General features: G+C 38.6%; 2 protein-coding genes across 6 annotated transcripts in view; one reads left to right on the forward strand and one right to left on the reverse strand.

Moving 5' to 3' along the window:
* Window positions 1-21,198, forward strand: part of SYCP3 (synaptonemal complex protein 3) — a 152,684-nt gene that overhangs the window by 127,070 nt on the left and 4,416 nt on the right. For 3 of the 5 annotated variants that reach the window (XM_075856692.1, XM_075856691.1, XM_075856693.1), the window contains exons 7-8: window positions 3,237-3,335; window positions 7,429-7,533. In XM_075856692.1, coding sequence (XP_075712807.1) covers window positions 3,237-3,335; window positions 7,429-7,533 — 204 coding nt within the window. Of the gene's footprint in view, window positions 1-3,236; window positions 3,336-7,428; window positions 7,534-7,683; window positions 8,684-21,198 lie in introns of those variants that run through there. The other 2 variants (XM_075856694.1, XM_075856695.1) reach the window with 2 other exon arrangements.
* The window catches only part of CHPT1 (choline phosphotransferase 1), a 47,384-nt gene continuing 33,783 nt past the window's right edge, over window positions 7,598-21,198 (reverse strand). Inside the window, exons 5-9 of the mRNA XM_075856690.1 lie at window positions 18,243-18,374; window positions 14,638-14,796; window positions 14,101-14,226; window positions 9,370-9,480; window positions 7,598-7,763 (exon numbers count right to left, since the gene is read on the reverse strand). Coding sequence (XP_075712805.1) covers window positions 7,719-7,763; window positions 9,370-9,480; window positions 14,101-14,226; window positions 14,638-14,796; window positions 18,243-18,374 — 573 coding nt within the window. The 3' untranslated portion in view covers window positions 7,598-7,718. The remainder of the gene's footprint in view (window positions 7,764-9,369; window positions 9,481-14,100; window positions 14,227-14,637; window positions 14,797-18,242; window positions 18,375-21,198) is intronic.

Consider the following 21,198-nt stretch of genomic DNA (forward strand, 5'->3'; position numbering starts at 1 on the left):
GTTCTAAAATGCTCACTGAATTCAAATATGGTTCTGAAATAGGGTGCCACAGTTGCAGCAAGTCAGTTTCCTGCCATTTCTTCACTCCTAGATATTCCACGATCAAGCGTGATTGGTATTTCAAATAGTCACTAGATCTGAGAATGCGAGCCATGCCTTCTTGTCCATCCTCATCTTACAAATTCTCTTCGAAACTAATAAGCAAAAATTCCCACAGACACACTCCAAAATTTGGTGGAAAGCTTTCCCAGGAGAGTGAAAGCTGTTTTAGCTCCAAATGGTTGGACTAACTCCATATTAATCCCATTAGAATAAGATGTCATAAAAGCATCTGTAGGTGTAATGTGTAGGTGTCCCAATGCATTTGTCCATATAGTATATGTAAATAAGGCTATGTACACTTTTTTTTACAGTGTTTTTTTCCCCTCTGCAATTGATCTAAACCGGTGGAAACTAATAGCAATTTGTCACCAGTTTTTCAATTGTTTACTTATTGACCCTTAAGGATGAAAACCAAAAGTGAGGCTCTACATATCCCCTGATGACCTGTATGTACTTGAATTAGCTTAAAGTTATTCCCATCTGATAAAGTGATGGCATATGCCCAACCTCTGGTACCCCCACGAATAAAGGGTTGATTTAGCAATGCGTCCCCTTTACCGTTTTTCCCTGCACAGCGACGCCTCGTCACGTGCTGGGCAGGTTAAACTTAGAAGGGAACGCATTGCTTAATCAAACCTTCATTCTTAGGTTCGGTGGAGTCCTAGAGGGCAGACTCCCACTGATCATAAATTGATGGCATATCCTAGAGAAATGTACCATGAGTGCAGCAATTTTTCTGTGTGATGCCCCTATCTGATCCAAATTATGTCCTTCATTGAAATTGCAACACCAAGAAGGAAAAGTTTTGGAATTGTGGAAATCACAGGATCGATAGACATGTTAATGACATGCAAATGATACAAAAATGGAAACAATATTCCAAACATCTTGATTCATTCAGTATGGAGTATAAGCGCCATGTGCAGAAATACACGCATGATATCAATGTGGTTATTAATGGTTGTTTGAGGAATGTTATGCCACGCTGAATGCACTTGGGCATGAAAATCATCAAGATTGGCTGCCGGCAGCTCTCTTTACAGTTGCCGACCAATGATGTCCCAGATTTGCTCAATGGGAGACAAGTCTGGAGATGCTGCAGGCCATGGTAGCACGTTTAGGCCGTGCAGGCTGCTCAAAGTAGCACGAGCTAAATGTGACCTGGCGTTGTCCTGTTGAAAAATGGCGTCTGGGACACTTTGGAGAAATGGCCGTACCACTGGTTCCACGACCAAATCAATGTAACGCCAAACTATTAGTGTACCTGAAATGAAGACTAGAGGGGTCTGGCTACCATACATTATGCCACCCCACACCATAATCCCAGGAGTAGGACTAGTGAGACGTTCCCTTTTGAAGGCCTCTTCATGGTTTTGCCCATGTGGTCACCAGACCAATCTTCGGCTATTGCGTCCGAGACAAAAGTGGGGCTCATCGACCTCCATTCCAGCCTCCATTGCAGACTTGCTGCGCACCATGATCGGCTTTGAGATCTGTTGAGTGTGGTAAATGGAACACCTGTAGCTGGAAATCCGTCTCGTAGCACAATGTCGTGTAAACTCCTTCTGATGGTTTGTTTAGACACTGGTTGTCACCCTAGGCTTGGTATGTGACATCCAATTTCACTTGCAGTACAGAATGGATCATTCTTCCAATCAGACGATATGTGCGTGCAGAGGTTCGCCTCCATGCACCTCTTGCTGTCATTCCCGTTTGTTGTTGTTCTCCCAACCTCCGGGACACACAACGTTGAACAGTGCTGACATCTCAGCCTAGGTGCGTAGTGATATGCCGGAGTGATAAACCAAGGCTGCTCAGTTCAAGGATTCTGTCCCTCTCAGTTTGCGACAAGTGGAGATAACTGGCTCGTCGACGAACACGAGGCATCACACAATCATCCCACGCCACTTGAGGTATTATGTGGCTAAAAAACTTTGCTTTCAATCTGGCTTTTATGCTCCTCCCCATAACGCAGATTAGATCTAGGTGCTTGAAAATTTTATAATTTGCTCGTTTTAGTGACACCTGTTACTTCCTCGATTTGCATAACCTTACAGCTTGGCATTCTTGATGTTGCAATGTCAATGTTGAGGAGCGTAATATCCTAGTCTCCTAATACACCTAATCAGCGTGGTCACAGGCGGTATTTTAGAAAGGGGTTGGAGAGTACCAGGGAGACTCCACTCATGTAACCTGAAGCAGTTATGGAAAACGGCTTCCAGTCCTCTGCTAGTTTGGGAAGATGCGGGATGGAATGCGTATAGTTAAGCGGAAAATTAATGTGCATAGAGCTAGGGATTTTGTTAAGGATAGCGGAGATTTTTTTTTTTTTGAGGAATAAGGCGTATATATATATATATATTTTTATTTTTAGGAATTTGAGGGATTAAGCTAGCCATACACGTTAGATGCATGTCTGGCAAAGCCGCCAATTTAGCCGGAACCGACCATCTACTGTGTGTGGTGGCGTCCCGACTCTCCAGCAATGGCAGATGTCGGGGGAGAGAAGGGTTGGACATATTGAACTTTAACATGCTGGATCCTTTTGTTCATTAGTAGATAAGCCGCTGCCAGTTGACTCTGGCAGCGTCTTTCTCCCCACAGAAATGCACGCTTGGCCGAGAATGCATGTGTATGCAGGAGTCGGGAGTAATAGCATTCAACTGACACCTGTCTAAAGTGTCTGACCAGCCTTAGGGCGGATTTACACGAGCATGTGCGTTTCGCACGTGCAAAAGGCACCTAACAGCTCCGTGTGTCATCACCATATGATGCGCGGCTTCGTGCTTTTCGCGCAGCCGCCATCATTATGACACTGTTTGTATGTTTGTTTACATTCATAGTTTTACTGCTGTTGCACGAATCACGTGCGTCCGTGTGGTGCGCAGGATTTTCACGCACCCATTGACTTCAATGGGTGCGTGATGCACGAACAGCGCAGAAATATAGGACATGTCATGCGTTTCACGCAGTGGACACGCGCTGCGTGAAAATCATGAACTGTCTGCACGGCCCCATAGACTAACATCACGCGAAAATCACGCGCGTTGCACGGACGTATTACACGTTCGTGTAAATCCGCCCTTAGATTCCAGCAACCTAAAAGCTTTATTTGCCTTTGTCTCAAAAAATAGAATATGTTCCGTCAGCAACAGAAGCTTTTTCAACAGACCAGAATAGTTCAGAACCAGAGACTGAAAACAATTAAGCAACTCTATGAACAGTTCTTAAAGGTATTTCACATTATAATTGTTAAATAAAGACATCTAAGTACTGTACTAACACCCCTGGAAGTCTGAATATCAAGTATGAATATCATCCAGTATGTTCAGTTACCTCATCCGATATTTAAATTTGTTTACAAAGGTTCCTGTTAAAGAAGAATCTAGTACATATTTGTATTAACTCCTTCCCGACATATATACATATATATATATATACGGCGCTGTCGTGGCAGGGCTTTCCGCAAAGCGCAGTACCATTATGTCGCAATGATAGTGCGGGCTCAGGAGCTGAGCCCGCACCATCTCTGCCGGGTGCCAGCTGTATGTTACAGCTGGCTCACTGATGTAACGGCCAGGACCGGAGCTAGACTCCGATCTGGCCGATTAACCACTCAGATGCTGCAGAGATCGCAGCAAGTTAGGGGTTTTTAGCCACCGGCACCCCAGCAGCGTGATTGCTGGGTTGCCGGTGGCTGCAATGGCAACCGGAGTTGCCGGTGGCTGCAATGGCAACCGGAGGACTAATACTGGTCTGCCAGCAACAGAAGCCTCCTATGCCCCACTCGGAGGCGGGTCCTAAAAGGCTTCTGGTACCATCGGCAAGATAGCGCCGGCTCAGCTTCCGGCTGAGAAGGTGAGCTGGCGTCATCAACAATGGGTGTTCGCTGTATGTTACAGCGGACACCCCACTGTAACGGCAGGAACCGGAGCTAGCTCAGATTCCTGCCATTAACCCCTTAGAGGCACCGATTGAAAGTGAGCGCTGCCTCTTAGTGGTTTGTAGCAAATCGGCAGCCCTGCCATTCGATTGCAAGGCTGCGGACTGCTACTATGGCATTAGGAGGCCTAACAATAGCCTTCTGTCTTCCATTACGGAAGCCGATTAGGCCCCGACCAGAGGCAAATCCTGATCGGCTTGCTGTTAGTCAACAACTGACAGTTCTAATACATTGCACTACATAGGTAGCGCAATGTATTAGAACATCAATCAACCAGTTGGACCTTCGAGTCCCCTAGTGGGACTAAAAAAACGTGCAAAAAAAAAAAAAAAAAGTTCAAATAAAAAGTTGTAAAAAGTTTCAAGTAATAAAATAAAACACAATCGCCCTTTTTCCCTTATCAAGTCATTTATTATTGAAAAATAATAATAACACCATACATATTTGGTTTCGCCGCATATGTAACGACCTGAACTATAAAAATATTATGTTATTTGTCCCGCGCAGCGAACTCCGTAAAAAAAAGATACTGCCAGAATTGCTGTTTTTTTGGTCACTTTATCTTAGAAAAATTTAAATAAAAAGTGATCAAAAAGTTGCATGTATCCATGGGGTGAACCTAGCCCCTCTGCTGCCTGAGGCGAACTATAAAAAGGCTCCCCCCCCAAATCTATTGGAGTTTTCTCATTACTAGCTTTACACATCAAACACGCAATATATACACTACCGTTCAAAAGTTTAGGGTCACCTAGAAATGTCCTTATTTTTGAAAGAAAAACACAGTTTTTTCAATGAAGATAACATTAAATTAATCAGAAATACACTCTATACATTGTTAATGTGCTAAATGACTATTCTAGCTGCAAACGTCTGGTTTTTAATGCAATATCTACATAGGTGTATAGAGGCCCATTTCCAGCAACCATCACTCCAGTGTTCTAATGGTACATTGTGTTTGCTAACTGTGTTAGAAGGCTAATGGATGATTAGAAAACACTTGAAAACCCTTGTGCAATTATGTTAGCACCGCTGTAAACAGTTTTGCTGTTTCGAGGAGCTATAAAACTGACCTTCCTTTGAGCTAGTTGAGAATCTGGAGCATTACATTTGTGGGTTCGATTAAACTCTCCAAATGGCTAGAAAAAGAGAGCTTTCATGTGAAACTCGACAGTCTATTCTTGTTCTTAGAAATGAAGGCTATTCCATGCTAGAAATTGCCAAGAAACTGAAGATTTCCTACAACGGTGTGTATAACTCCCTTCAGAGGACAGCACAAACAGGCTCTAACCAGAGTAGAAAGAGAAGTGGGAGGCCCCGCTGCACAACTGAGCAACAAGACAAGTACATTAGAGTCTCTAGTTTGAGAAATAGACGCCTCACAGGTCCTCAACTGGCAGCTTCATTAAATAGTACCCGCAAAACGCCAGTGTTAACGTCTACAGTGAAGAGGCGACTCCGGGATGCTGGCCTTCAGGGCAGAGTGGCAAAGAAAAAGCAAAATCTGAGACTGGCTAATAAAAGGAAAAGATTAATATGGGCAAAAGCACAGAGACATTGGACAGAGGAAGATTGGAAAAAAGTGTTATGGACAGACTAATCGAAGTTTGAGGTGTTTGGATCACACAGAACATCATTTGTGAGACGCAGAACAACTGAAAAGATGCTGGAAGAGTGCTTGACGCCATCTGTCAAGCATGGTGGAGGTAATGTGATGGTCTGGGGTTGCTTTGGTGCTGGTAAAGTGAGAGATTTGTACAAGGTAAAAGGGATTTTGAATAAGGAAGGCTATAACTCCATTTTGCAACGCCATGCCATACCCTGTGGACAGCGCTTGATTGGAGCCAATTTCATCCTACAACAGGACAATAACCCAAAGCACACCTCCAAATTATGCAAGAACTATTTTCGGGAAGAAGCAGGCAGCTGGTATTTTATCTGTAATGGAGTCACCAGATCTCAAGCTGTTGTGGGAGCAGCTTGACCGTATGGTACGCAAGAAGTGCCCATCAAGCCAATCCAACTTGTGGGAGGGGCTTCTGGAAGCATGGGGTGACATTTCTCCCGATTACCTCAGCAAATTAACAGCTAGAATGCCAAAGGTCTGCAATGCTGTAATTGCTGCAAATGGAGCATTCTTTGACAAAAGCAAAGTTTGAAGGAGAAAATTATTATTTCAAATAAAAATCATTATTTCTAACTTTGTCAATGTCTTGACTATATTTTCTAGTCATTTTGCAACTCATTTGATAAATATAAGTGTGAGTTTTCATGGAAAACACAAAATTGTCTGGGTGACCCCAAACTTTTGAACGGTAATGTATATATAAATAATTTTATTTTTTAACTGTATATCTATTTCCATCAGTCGCCCCAGGGGACATGACAAATATCGGCTATAACCCTCTTTATAATGGCTTAGCTGCCATGGTCGCTATTTACCGTGGCATCTAAGGGGTTAAATGAGTGGGATACAGCCAGCACACTCTACTTATAGACTGGCTCATCCCATGAGTCCGCTCCATATCTTTCCTCCCAGCCTCCACTGTATATGTCAGAGAAGGAGGTTTAAAAAATAAAAATTAAAAATAGTTGCACATAACTACTTTAGCAGCCTATTTTAGTCCTTAGTGACTAAGCCATTTTTTTTTTCATAGTCTCATTCAAAGAGCCATAACTATCTTTATTTTTCCATCAATGTAACCGTTTAAGGGCTTGTTTTTTGCGGGATGAGATGTAGTTTTCTTTGGTACCATTTTGGAGTACATGGGAATCAGGCTAAGGTTACCGGCGACTTTGGCTGCGTCAATAAGGGGCTAAACAGCTGGGTTCATAGGTACCCCCAATCCGGGCAATTAGAGCAGGATCCCATATTTCATCAGACAGCCAGGCAACCACCCCAGCCTGAATGGGACCCTCGCGTGGCAGTCGAGCCTGAGGACTGTTAGTGACAGACATACAAAGGCATATTGGTGGTGACTAAGGGGGAACGGCAACATCTGTGATTTAAAATAAATATTTATATATTTTCTAAATATTTATATAACATTTTTCCAGTCTTCTTCCTCCTTGGGCCATGGGCTAAAATTAGCAGCAAATCGACCATGAAATCTAAACTATACTCCCACAGATTTTCACATGGATTTCCCACTCTCTGTAATGGCAAGGTTGAAATCCAGGGCTAAATCTGCCACCTTTTTGCAGCACAGTAGACCATGCTGCAGATTTCAATATTCTCAGCAAGCCCTAAAATCTATGCAGACTTTTTTCTACAATGTGTAAATGGGGTTTTAACAACCTTATTAACTTGCATCGCACTGTATTTGTAAATCCACCACGTGAGAATATGCATTTGTAGATATTTTTACATTATTTTTTTTTTTTAGAGCATGCAAGAACTAGAAAAGAACAATGAAAACCTCTTAACTGGTGCTCAGAATGAGCTCAAAAAGGAAATGGCTATGCTACAAAAGAAAATATTGATGGACACTGTAAGTTAAGGTCTTTATAGAAGTCACTCAAAATAATCTATTGTGATGACACCATTGCGCAGAATTATTTTTTTTGTCATAAGCTTTATTATGAAAATATGAGAGAGGTATAAAAATAGTTTAACATATTTGTACTTTTTCTTCTGCCAGCAACAGCAAGAGATGGCAAGTGTTCGAAAGTCTCTTCAGTCAATGTTATTCTGATGGATCCCTGACGGAATAACTTGTACCTATATAACATATAATATATAATTATCCACCAAATTTACAAAGTTGAATTTCAAGTCATGATTTATAAAGTTAGGTTTGGTTTACTCTACTAAATAGTGCAATGTTATGTATAGGTTATGTCTAAAACACAAATATTTGTCAAAGGGGTTTTATAAAAGTAGAAAGAGAGTTTGCTTTCTTTTACCCAGAAACAGCACGACTCTTGGCCATGGGCCGCCATTCAAGTTCAAAATTGATGAGCTGCAATACCATTCTTTTACTTTCATAAACCCACATTTATCTATTTTTTTTTACATTACTATATAAATCAATCCCTGTGTATGTTTTTTTTGGGGGGCAGGGGAAAGTAAATTGTATAACTTTACTGTATGCAGATACCAAGCAAACACATCTTTTTGCATTTAACTAGATATTTAATGGTTCTGCAGACTGACTGGACTACAGTTTAATTTAGCAGCTCGTGTCTGTGAGTAAATATAATTCCACTGACCCTAGTGAACACGCAATGCTTCTGAGCTCTATAACAAAAATATTGAACAAATCACTTTTACACACTGCATGTTCATTTCCTTAAATATTTTCTGACTTACGCTATTCTTTCACACATAGCATGACAACAATTTTTTGTCTTTTTGCTAGTTGTAGTCTAGTGTGCACAATTTCAAGCACAACACCGTAATGCATATTTAAGAAAACATTTATTAAACAAAAACAATTAAATCTAATTAAACTTTTTTTTGTTTTGTTTCCTCTTTTATAAAATGAAAATAAATTATTCAGCTTCACAGAGTATGCGGGTATAGACAGCACAAATATGTTTCTTAAAAAGATTGTTTTCCAGTTTATTAATACTGTACATTTGTTTTAGTACTGTGATTATCATCAAACTAAAAAAAATAAAAATAAAATCTGTTGTCCAGCATCGTCTCAGGTCACTCATGGGAATTTGCAATCCTTGCAAAGTAAAATTTTCTGAAATTTCGGAATTCTTTGTTTATTATGTCGCTTCCAAAAAAAAATATAGAAACAAACTTTCTCTCACTATAAAATGCCAAAATTTAGAACTGCTTATATGGAGGAGAAGAAACTAAATTTCATGTAACTGGGAAAAAAAAATTAAACAATTACCTCAAGAGTAAGTCCATTTGCATTCATAAAATAGTAGATTGTAAAAAACTATTTAAAAATGTTTTAGTAATGGTTTGTTAAACCAACAGTTATATCCACTAACAAAATGCATTCTGCGGTTTACACAGTGCCATCAATATCCAAACAATTGGAAATTGCAAAACATAAAAAGCTACATCTCTGAACCAAACAAAAAAAGGAGAGAGGTATTTTTTTCCATAGCAATATCCCTCATCTCTTTATTGTTTAAGATGGATGTGGGAAAGGTAATTGTGCATATCTTCCAATGGATTAATTTTCAATTATCTTTTGCTTAATTCAAGATTACTAATTGCCAAGTTAGACAATAATTAATTTGCATCTCATTTAATCTTTATTTTTCTGCTTAGTACTACAAGCTCAGCATGCAACAATTGCTCAATGTTTCTTTTCCTCCACTTGTTTTAGCAGTCAATCACTATGGTTTTGATTTTGAACCTGCTCTGCAGCTGGCATAGGAGGGATTCTGAAGACTGATATTCGCAGATGTGTTGCTATTTGCAGGCAAACCCCTATGCAGTATCTCAGCAATTCAAACAATGAGATAGCCTACAAAAAAAAAAAAGGCCAGTTAAGTTACACGTATCAATACTGTATTCTGAAATACACATTATTTTAGAAAAGTTATTTAGAAAAAATATGGTATCTGACACAGTGAAGTTCAATATCAATAAATACCATATTTTTCAGACTATTCGATGCATTTTCATCCTTAAAACTATGCTGTAATCTTGTGCTGTGTCTAATAGTCTGAATGCAGGCAGCTGGCAGTGTATGAAGAAGCAGGAGACTGAGCTCCATGATTAAAAGGTCCTTGCAGGGAGGTTGTAATGACGGGGTAGGGAGACAGACAGGTGAGCCCTAATCTACCCGCCACTCAGTCCCTGCCTACTTGCACGGCCCGTCCTGGGCGACTGTCCCTACGCTCAATAAGTGCACGATAGACCGACAGATAAGGGTACACAGAAGCTAAGGGGGAAATGGGGCAGTTGCCCACTCAACACCGTGAGCAACAAGAGTAGTGAACGAGCCGAGTCAAACCAGGAGTGTACGAGGTAGCAAACTCAGAGCAGGAGATTAGTCAGTAAAGCCAGGGTCAATTTGAAGCAGAGGACAATAGTACAAGCAGGAGCAGCAGAGCCAGGAAACCAGACAGAATCACAGGCAAAGGAGGAGCAGGAAATGAGGGTATAAATAGACAGAGGGCGTTAGCTAGCTCCGTCTGACCAGGCTGTGATAGGTTCTCCCACTCCTCAGCCTCCCAGCCTGAGTGGTAACAGAACGAATCACTCTAACAGACCTAGGCACAGAGGCAGGCTGATTAATCATGGGCATCGACACAGAAGCTGTGTCAGGCAAATCCATTACAGAGGTGTTATGGAAGCAGCATGTCCTGTGCTGCATGTACAGAATCTCTGTTATCTGCTCACTGAACAGTCACATCTTAAACATGGAATTCTGTATAATCTGACTGTTCAGTGAGCAAATAACAGACATTTGCATACACAGCAAAGTAAATTTTGAATGGTGCAGCAAGAAGAGCAGATTTATCACCATTAACCCCTGCCTCTCCTCGCCCCGGATGTCTGGCGAGTTCAGGGTAGGGTTCGGGCACTATAGCAGCCAATATCTTGTATCTCTAGGGCTGGCATTGTTTTGGGGCACTGTGGTAAGGTATCTATGGTATCACCTGAATATTAGCCATAGGAAACATACAGTAAAACAAATTAAATATTTTTCTCCTCTTATGGTTTCAATTATGGGTGCGTCTAATGGTCCCAATGCGTCCTATAGTCCGAAAAATATGGTATACAATAAAATTCAGACATTTCATGTTAAATTTCTCTCTCTTGTGTGATACAATAGGCACTTACAATACAAGCTTTGAAACAAACATAAAACACATTAATATGTATATATAGACAAAATATTATATCTAATATCAACTTAGTGTTATATATGTACTGAATCCTACTGTTTATTGATGTGGGACTGGACTTTGCAATTTGCGGTTTACAAGTATTAGAGTAAATGCAACCATTTTACAGTCCAGAACGTCAACATATAGAAATGATAAAGTTACATAATTAAAATCACAGTTCTAAACGACAACAAAAAACAAACAAAACTAACATCGTTTTTCAAGATTCTCCGTAACATTGAACTACATTTACAAATTTCTCTAGTCTGTATCCAGAGACCTGTTACGTTTTATAATCTTAAAAACCTTTGGATTTTATTTTACTTGTATATCCATCATACCATACCGCAAACCGACCCCAAGTGTCCCCAGTATTCAAATTCATGCTGTTTTGTACCCTTAGTCCTAATAGCCAAAAGCCAATGGGGCCTCGGAGCACAACTGTAAATAATACAAATCCTGTCAACAAGACACTAGTTTCAACCTTTTACCGACATTTGACGTAACTGTATGTCAATGCTGGGAAGAAGGAGTATGGGACGTGCTGAGCCCGCTCCTTACTCAGCAGGTGTCGGCTGTAACATACAGTTGACACTTCACTGTAATGGCCGGGATCGGAGAGAATGCAAAGCCTGGCAGTTTAACCACTTAGATGTCGTGGCCGATAGCGATCATAGCATCTAAGCAGATACAGAGAGGGAGGGCCCCCTCCGTCACCCTCGGCAGGACTTAATAGGAGCTGGTAAATAGCACAATACATGGTATTGCACTGGATGAATACCAATGGGAATTTTTTGGTTAGAACCTAACCTTTAATGTGAGATTTATTTCTTTTTTAAGCAATTTCAGATAGTGATACAATTGTATCCATAAGGTTCGTTCACTAGCGCTTGCGCACTTTACATTGACATATGTAATAAGTTCAGACAGGACAAGGATGAGATTTAAATGGTTAATACCATCACACTCTAGTATTTATAATTTATTTTAGCATTTTCCTGGTTTTTATTTATTTTTATATTTTTTTATAGTTATTCAAAAAATATTATGTTTAAATATTTTTGTTCCAAGTTGGGACCGGTACCCTCCTTGTCACAAGGTGTGTGCCAGGAACTGAAGCAACATGAGCAGCTGCTCTAGGAGTTCCTCTATATGAATCTCTTGTATTTCAGCTACTGCTGCTATAGAGATGTCTGTGCAGCTCCCTTGTTAGCAGATCATGAGGAGGAGGGTACTCGGTCTTTAAAAGACAGAACACTTTGCCACTGACAGTGGCTAGCAACTATGTCCATGTTTGATCATAGAATCAGTGCATTGTCTACACAGACCTCTGGAATGCCAGAAGGTCTAATCTATTAACTCTGTGAGCCCCTGATGAATTACTGCAGAGTTACTTATGAGTAAGGAAACGCGTAGGGCTAGATAACTACAGATAGGCAGGATTAGTGTGTTGCTAAACACGAGATCCTCACAGTGGAATCCACAGCAGCAGCAGCTGAAGCTGTATCAGCTACTGGCACACACTGGGCTTGATAAAGCAGCTGATCTGCTAACAAGGGAGCTGCACAGACATCTCTATAGCAGCAGTAGCTGAAATACAAGAGATTCATATAGAGGAACTCCTAGAGCAGCTGCTCATGTTGCTTCAGTTCCTGGCACACACCTTGTGACAAGGAGGGTACCGGTCCCAACTTGGAACAAAAATATTTAAACATAATATTTTTTGAATAACTATAAAAAAATATAAAAATAAATAAAAACCAGGAAAATGCTAAAATAAATTATAAATACTAGAGTGTGATGGTATTAACCATTTAAATCTCATCCTTGTCCTGTCTGAACTTATTACATATGTCAATGTAAAGTGCGCAAGCGCTAGTGAACGAACCTTATGGATACAATTGTATCACTATCTGAAATTGCTTAAAAAAGAAATAAATCTCACATTAAAGGTTAGGTTCTAACCAAAAAATTCCCATTGGTATTCATCCAGTGAAACACATATATTACTCAAGGGAAAAACCACGTATATTTACTATTGCACAGTGAATAAAATACATGGTATTGCAGTGTACTGTACAAGTGATCGCATGCTAAAGTCCTACGGGGACTTTAAAAGTAAAATAAAAAAAACTGCTAAAGTTTGAAATAATGTACAAAAATAAAAAAATGTTAAGTAAAAAAAAAAAAAATTTTTTTTTAAATTACTTTAGAGGAAAAATTCAAAGTCGTAATCGCCGCATAATATAATACTAATTATATCACATTTAACGCCGTAAAAAAAGCTAACTGAAAAACAGCACGTCTAGCAGTTTCGTTTGTCACCAGACCTCCCAAGTAAAATAAAAAAGTAAATCAATACTACAACTCGCCCCATAAAAAAACTGGCCTTCACACATCTCTATCGACAGAAAAATAAAAAAGTTATGGGTTTCAGAATATGGCGACACACAATACAAAGTATTTTTTTTAAACATTTTTTTCTTTGTAAATTAAGTAAATCATAAAAACTATATAAAATTTGGTATCGTCGCAATAGTATTGCCTGGCAGAATAAGGTAAAAATGATGTTTTTACTGAATGGTGAACGACGTATAAACTAAACCCAAAAAATACATGGAAGAATCAGATTTTTCATCCTGCAAATAGTTTTTTTAGTTTTCGAGTAGATTATATGGTACATTAAATGGTGCCATTAAAAACTCCAACTCATCTCGCAAACAACAAGCCCTATGTCGACGAAAATAAATAAATATGGCTTTTGAAAAACTGAAAAATGTCTGCAGCGGCAAAGGCTTAAATGACAAAGTCCAAGGTCAGCAGAGGACAGAATCAATACACCATGTAGTAGGGTTCTATCTTGGTACAGTAACTTTGAGAAGTGTACGGTGGCTGGTTTTGCATAGCCCAAATTTAGCAAAAAAACTAAAAAAAGTATTAGATTTGAAAGCTGTGATCAATACTACTTTACTGTAAATAAAAAATTACATTAAAACACGCGTTCAGGATCTCCCATCTTCGTACAATGTGATTATTGTTTTTAAAAAGGTACAATCCTGACTATTTATAATTCTGAAATAAAGCGAATGTCACATTAAGAATTAAACTTTGCTTTACAATTTAACATAACAAAGTTCATTATTAAGCTTTTATCGAAACCTAAAGTTTTGCAATTTTACTACTCTAATATACACAAATTGGGGACATTAGTTTGTGGATCAGGCATCATTACAATAAGAACTACTTACGAATGCCAACCATAAAACAATGCCTTCATCAATGAAACTGTTGAAATATTGATCAAGAAATAGAAGGCCTGGTCCAATAAATGCAGAATCCTGAAGATACAGTTCGGTTTTGGTCATATGGGCCAACTGAAAGAAATTATTAGAAGTTGTGAATATAGAACACCATAAATCACACACACATTTATATAGTTAAAGGAATATTCTTAAATTAAAAAGTTATTAATTCTTTGATATACAGCAAACTTTTGATGGAACAAAGACTACTCTCAAAATAATGCCATCTTTGTTTTTCAGCAGACCGGGACAGATGTAATACTAATTTATGCTTCAGTCATTGTAGAATATAATAATTTCTACGAATTATACAGGTTTATTATATTTACAACAAAAAAAAAGTCTTTAGGATAATTAAATATAAAGCATATGCTGTTCTACCCTATTTTGTAAACTTCAAGTGATACAAGTGTTAAGTTGTTCCACAATATAGTTGACCGTTCAAAAAAACAAAAACAAAAAAAACACCACGCAGAGACTTACCACAAGCTTAATTGTGATTTTGGCACTCACAAACCCAAAGGTTAAGGTGTAAAGACATGGATGTTTGTAGAATAAGTCTGTTGTTGACTTTTTGTAAATCATTAGTCCCAATATGAGAACGAGTGCAATATGAAGACCAGGAGATAATACACTTGTTCCCTGTCAGAAGGTAGAAATAGGTTATTTTTGTACATTTCTTTTTAGCATTTTTCTATACATTTATAAAAATTGCTGCTCATGAGCTAATGCTCATTAGGTTTGCTGTCCATGTTCAGCCGTCTTAGAATACATCATTTAGCAGATTCCTTTACATGATGGCAGCTGATTGGCAATCATGTGACCTCACATATTCTCATAATGGGGATGACAATATTTAGCAAAATAGAGCACTAAACGTTTTGCCTCATCAATTTTTTGCACTCTGTAAATCCCTAGCTCCAAAGTGGCCCATCACCAGTAGGGCTTGTCCACACGTAACGGATTTGCTGCAGTACATTTTCTGCGTTTTTTACTGCAGAAAATAGAGCAGAGCTTTGCTGCGTTTTTTTTCAAGGGTTGTGTGATGGTGATATTTCTTCTTCCTGTGATATTATTTCTACCCCTGTAAGAAATTTCGCAGCAAATTCCACAGTACATCCTGAAAAACGCAGGAAATCAGTTCACTTTCCGCAGCAGTAATTGACATGCTGCTTTACTACAATTACGCACCGCAGGTGAATTTATGGACTGAATTTTTACGCAGCGTGTGGATGAAATTTTTAAAATCTCATCCACCTTTTCCGTCTGCAATTCCAGACTGAAAATACACAGCAATTCTGTTACGGGAGGACAAACCAAACACTTATTTCTGTTGTACAGAAGGTATTAAGAACTCTCTCAGGATAAATTCATACCAAGTTTTTGCATCCTGTTGAAAGGTACTTTTTGTGTTGGAAACATTTATAATTGAAACAGGATGCAGCAGGACACAAAAATGTGGGCTCCCCTCATCTGTCCGGATTCTGAACAGGATCGAGATGGACCCAGTTTTCTTCGTACAATAAAAGCCAATGGCAATAGGATGCAACAGGATAGGCATCCTGTTGCATTCTATTTTAACCCGTTATTGACCGCCCCATAGTGTTTTTACGGCGGCCACTAACCGGATTTATTCCGATGCAATAACCTTTTTACGGCGCTGCATCGGAATAAATAAACAGAGCAGAGAGTCGTTAAATTTAACCCGCACGTAAAAAAATAAAAAACAATGCAAAAATTGCGGTTTTCTTGGAATCCTGCCTTCAAAAAAATTTGATAAAAACTAATTAAAAAGTCGCATTTACTTCAAAATGGTACCAATAAAAACAACAAGTTTTCCCGCAAAAAAAAAGCCTTTCACTGTGTAAAAGTAGTAAAACATACAAAACCTAAATAAATTTGGTATCGTTGCAATCGCAACAACCCGCTGAATAAAGTTAGTGTTATTTATATCATGTAAACGGCATAGGTTAAGGACGCAAAAAGTGTGGCGAAATTGCAGGTTTTTTTCTACTCCCTCCCCAAAAAAAAGTTAATAAAAGTTAATCAATAAATTCTATGTACCCCAAAATGGTGCTATTAAAAATTGCAGCTTGTCCCGCAAAAAACAAGGCCTTATACAGCTACGTCGACGTAAAAATAAAAAAGTTACAGCTCTTTGAATGAGACGATGGGAAAACGTAAAAAATAGCTTGGTCATTAAGGGGTTAAAGGTACCATTTTTCTAATCCTAAAAGAGAGCAGTATCTTTCAACAGGATGCAAAAACGTGTCATCAACCTTCTTTTCATTTGATCTACATTTTACATACAGTAAGTTTCCTTGTTGTACCAAAGAACTCTTTTACACTCACAGTTTGGCCAACATTTACAAATATTGTCTAATTGTTAGCATAAATTTAGACCAGGAAGTCACAAAATGCACCAAATTTATCACAGTAGTGCATGATGTATGATCATTTTGGTGCATCTTGCATAACCTGTTACACTTTTCGCTTACTTTTACCACTTATTTTATTGGCTTATTTTGCACCAGTTTTTGTGCATTTTAAGCCGTCCTTTAAACCACACTCCCTTTTTAAAGACAAGTAATTACAAACATCAAAATCGTGCCACAATTTGACATTTTTCAGAAACATTCTAGACCCAGACACCGCAGTGTATCTGCCACTTTGTTATTTCAAATACGTTTCTTTGTTAGGGTAGATTTACACAGCTTATTTTCAGGCATATTTCAGAGCGTAAAACCCTTGTATTACGCTCCAAAATACACTTGAAATATGCCTGCAAACAGATTTCCTTTGATTTTAATATGAAATACACTGTAGTTCATATGAGACTTACCTTTATGCTACTGAATTAAAATAAAAGCCTCGTAAAAAGTAGTGGCATGTCACTTCTTGAGGTGATTTGCAGCTGATTTTCCATTGACACTACAAATAATATGCCTCAAAACACAATTCAAAATACACAAAAGCTGATTTTCAAACACCAAAAATGCTTTGAAAATCAGCTCCAAAACACCTGGATTCAAAGGCGGTTTTCCCTTTAAATCAAACTTGTATTTTTCTGCCTCATACATATGCTGTGACCCTTAGGGGAAAAAAGTAATGATCAGCTGACGTATATTATTTATAATTCAGATCGATGCATTAACCCCTTAACAACATGTCACAGGCTGAACTTGCTCCATACGCAGCGGGTGACGGCTGTGTTATACAGCCGACACCTCACTGCAACGGGCGGAATCAAAGATCACTTTGACTCTGCCCGTTTAAAACACCTTGAATGACGCGAGATTCAAAAGGAATGTGTCAGTATCATGATATACTGCAATATAGTGCAGTATAAAATGGAAGGAAATTTTTAAAAAAATAAAAAATTAAAAGGCGCACCACTAAGGTAAATATCATCGAGATTCGTGGGGTGAAATGACAGGAGTGGTAAAACGTGAGAGAATAGTGGTAATCAACTCACCTATTTGGGTTGTGCAGGATGGTCGGCACAACTCAATTTTTTACTTTATTTAAAAAGATAACGCCGCAATGTTGACCTCACAAGCAGAGTTGCGGATACATATGACACTAGTTTTTGTTTTGGACTATTTGAGGAAGACCTGTAAGATGTCAGTTTCTAAAATTGTAGACTCTGATATACTCTTTACATCTGGACCTTTCATTTCCTTCTCTATCCTGGTTACATCCAAATTGTTCCTGACTAGAAAGTCTCTGTAAATGGTTCCCAAGCATATAAAAAGATCTGTTATCCAGTTAGAAGTCCATTATATAGTAATAGCGAATAAGTTACTATGCATGCACAGTTCATCTCCATGTCAATGATTGGGAGTTCCGGAAACCTAGATGTGGAATTCAAGAAAACAGTTCCTGCTAATTTTTCTTCCATACGCAAATGTGAATTTGGTCAGTGGTTGTGTCGGCATTTTGACTAATCTTTGCATTAGTCTTTGCAATAGCCACAAACTAATGTATTTATTCTGACCCAATATATTTAATGTCTGTAATCCACTTTTACATTAAATCAATGTAGAAAATGGCATATGTAACACATAGTAATTGAAAAATATACTTACTGCTACAGTAGATCCATTTTTCCCTACTCCACCACTGAGAATGACTCGAAAATAGTTGCTACATGAGTAAATTGATCCTGCCACAATCCCTATAAGTGGAATAACTTTTAGTGGCAATCCAGTCATAGGAATCTTTAGTAAAAAAAAAAGACATACAATGGATAAGGCTGGTTTCACACGCAAAATCAAGTAGGTCTTCAAACTGCTGTCGTTTTTTATTTACGTGTTTAAACCTTTTCCGACAATTGACATAGGGTTACGACACAGCCAAGAAGGGGAAGTATGGAGCGGACTCACTGGCGAAGCCTGCTCCATGATAAGCGGGTGTCGGCTGTATGTTACAGCTGAAACTTCACTGCAATGGACAGGATCGGAGAGGACTTATCACGTTTAACAACTTAGATGTCGTGGTCAATAATAACCACAGCATCTAAGCCGTTAAAAAAAGGGGACGGCCCCACCTATAGCCTGTCGCCTCCTCCCCCTGCAACGCGTTTGCAGGGTTCCAATAGCGGTTATGGCGGCTAGGGGGCCCAATGAAGACCCCAAAGTCTACCAGCCTTCTGCCAGAGGAAAGGCCTAATTGGACTCGGTTAAAAGTACCCATTTCACATAAACTCCCAAAAGTAATGTAAAAAAAAAACAAAAAACACACAAACATAATTGGTATTACGGTGAACGCCATAAAAAAATAAAATAAAACCGCCAGAATTGCTGTTTTTTTTGGTGTCATCTCCCACAAAAAAATAAAAAAGTGATCAAAAAGCTGTACGTATAAAATGATGCCAATAAAAACAACACCTCGCCCAGCAAAAAAACAAGCCCTTAATCGGCGGAAAAAGAAAAAAAAGTGAGTTAAGGGTCTCAGAATATGGGGACACAAAACACGCTTTTTTTAATAATTACTTTTTTTCTTTGCAAAAGTAGTTAAACAGAAAAAAAATGATAAATTCGTTTTTTCTGTAATTGTATTGACCCGCAGAATAAAGAGAACGTCATTATTTCTACCGCACACTTAACTCTTCAAAAACGAAACCATAACAGAGATTACTCGTTTTTTTCCCATTCCATCCCACACAGTATTTTTTTCCAGTCTCCCAAGATATTATATGGCACAACAAATGGTGCTGTGAAAACGACAAATTAACCCGCAAAAAACAAGCCAACATACGGCTATATAGATGGAAAAATAGAAACGATGGTTTTTAGAAGACGAGGAGGAAAAAAAAAAAATGCCTGTGGTGGCAAAAGGTTATAAATGTTACAAAAAATAAAGAACTGGCCTTCACTTATCAAGATCGTCTAACATAAAGCTGCACTGTGGTTGCCAGTTTTTACGTTTTCCAGAGCAGTTTAAGAAAGAAGCTGGACGTCATAGTGTTGCTGAAACTGGGCATCTAGGTTACAGCCATAATAACACTGTCAGCAGCTAAGCACCATATCACGAATACCTGGATCAGGCTCATACAGCATTAACACTAGAAAGAACTGTAGAACTGGACTTTGTACCAGAACTGCCAATTGACATTTTTCACATTGAATTTTTATTTTGTAAACTTTTCAAAAATGTAACATGTATTTGATTTAGAAATTTAAATAAAGTGTCTAACAATATATCTGGATATATATATATATATATATATATATATAAAAAAAAAAAAAAACACACATGGATGTTGTGTTTGGGTGTCCAAAAACTGTTGAGGATGGAGAGTATGTGTCCATATTTTAAAGGGAATGCATTGATGCCTATACGATCATCCATTATACACGTCCTAGAAGAACAGTGTGTTCACATCAGCGTTAGGTTCCGTTAATAGGTTCCGTTAGGGGAGCCCATCAACAGAAAGGCGAACGGAAACCATAGCTTTCCGTTAGCATTAGAATTGTTTTCAATGACAATGCTTCAGTTTCTAATGCTTTCCATTTGCCTTTCCGTTGATAGGTTCCCCTAACGGAAAGGTCTGACGGAACTCAATGCTAATGTGAACATGCCCCTTAGAATATAATCTAATATCACGCAAGTACTGTAGAAGAAGGGTGTAAAACAGAAACAAAAAGAAAACATATACATATTGAAAATTTTAATGAGATGTACACTGACTAAATAGGTAATAAGTAGTAAAAAGAACACAAGGCACACTGTTATGGTCTGTTATGGTGCAGGGTCTGATGAGGGGGCATGATAAATGGATTCCCTTTAGTGTTCTTTAAATATATTATATTATAAAACTCTTCAAGCCCTGCACTAAGCAAAACAATGTATCAGTTGTGTCTGGAGTGTTCTTTAAAATGCAACTTTACCAGGAGCTACTGTATAACCCCAATTGGAATAGCAGCTTATAGGAGAAAGTCATTCTGGACTTCAACATTAATGGGTCCCAATCTGCACTTTATTTATTTGGATTGCATAATTTGTTCAACTAAGATGGATCTTTTGATGAAACGACTTATCAAATAATTACCTGTGAATCCTTCAGTCTTTAAAAATCTTCCATTGGCAGCAGAAAGTGAAAAGAAAACAGATAAGTGCCTAAAGTGAGCTCTATGGGATGCAAACCTTAGATCTCGCTCTCAAAATAGATACCAGTTGTGGCATAAACCAGCTTTCTGAGATCGCAAAATGAGAATTCGTCTCACCGGTTATTCGGTTTCCATGACTCAATCATGACAGTATCACCTGGAGGTTGACCCTTGACCTCTGTAAAAGGAACTGAGTCTAAAAGGCCCCTACCACCAGTGTTTTCCCAATCACATCAGTAGGATGCTGCACCTCCATTTTATTTAACATGTTACTTCAGATATAAAACAAACCGATAAACCAAGGGAGGGGAAAATCAAATTCTTTAAAGCACCATGGTAACCAAAATACCGGTGAAAATAATTCTTATTTTCCAAAGCGTCCCTCATGACAGCAGCACTTGGAGATGTACCAGATGAGACGATTGGTCGAAAA

The sequence above is a fragment of the Rhinoderma darwinii genome, chromosome 3 (genome assembly GCF_050947455.1).
Source record: "Rhinoderma darwinii isolate aRhiDar2 chromosome 3, aRhiDar2.hap1, whole genome shotgun sequence".
Taxonomy (NCBI): Eukaryota; Metazoa; Chordata; class Amphibia; order Anura; family Rhinodermatidae; genus Rhinoderma; species Rhinoderma darwinii.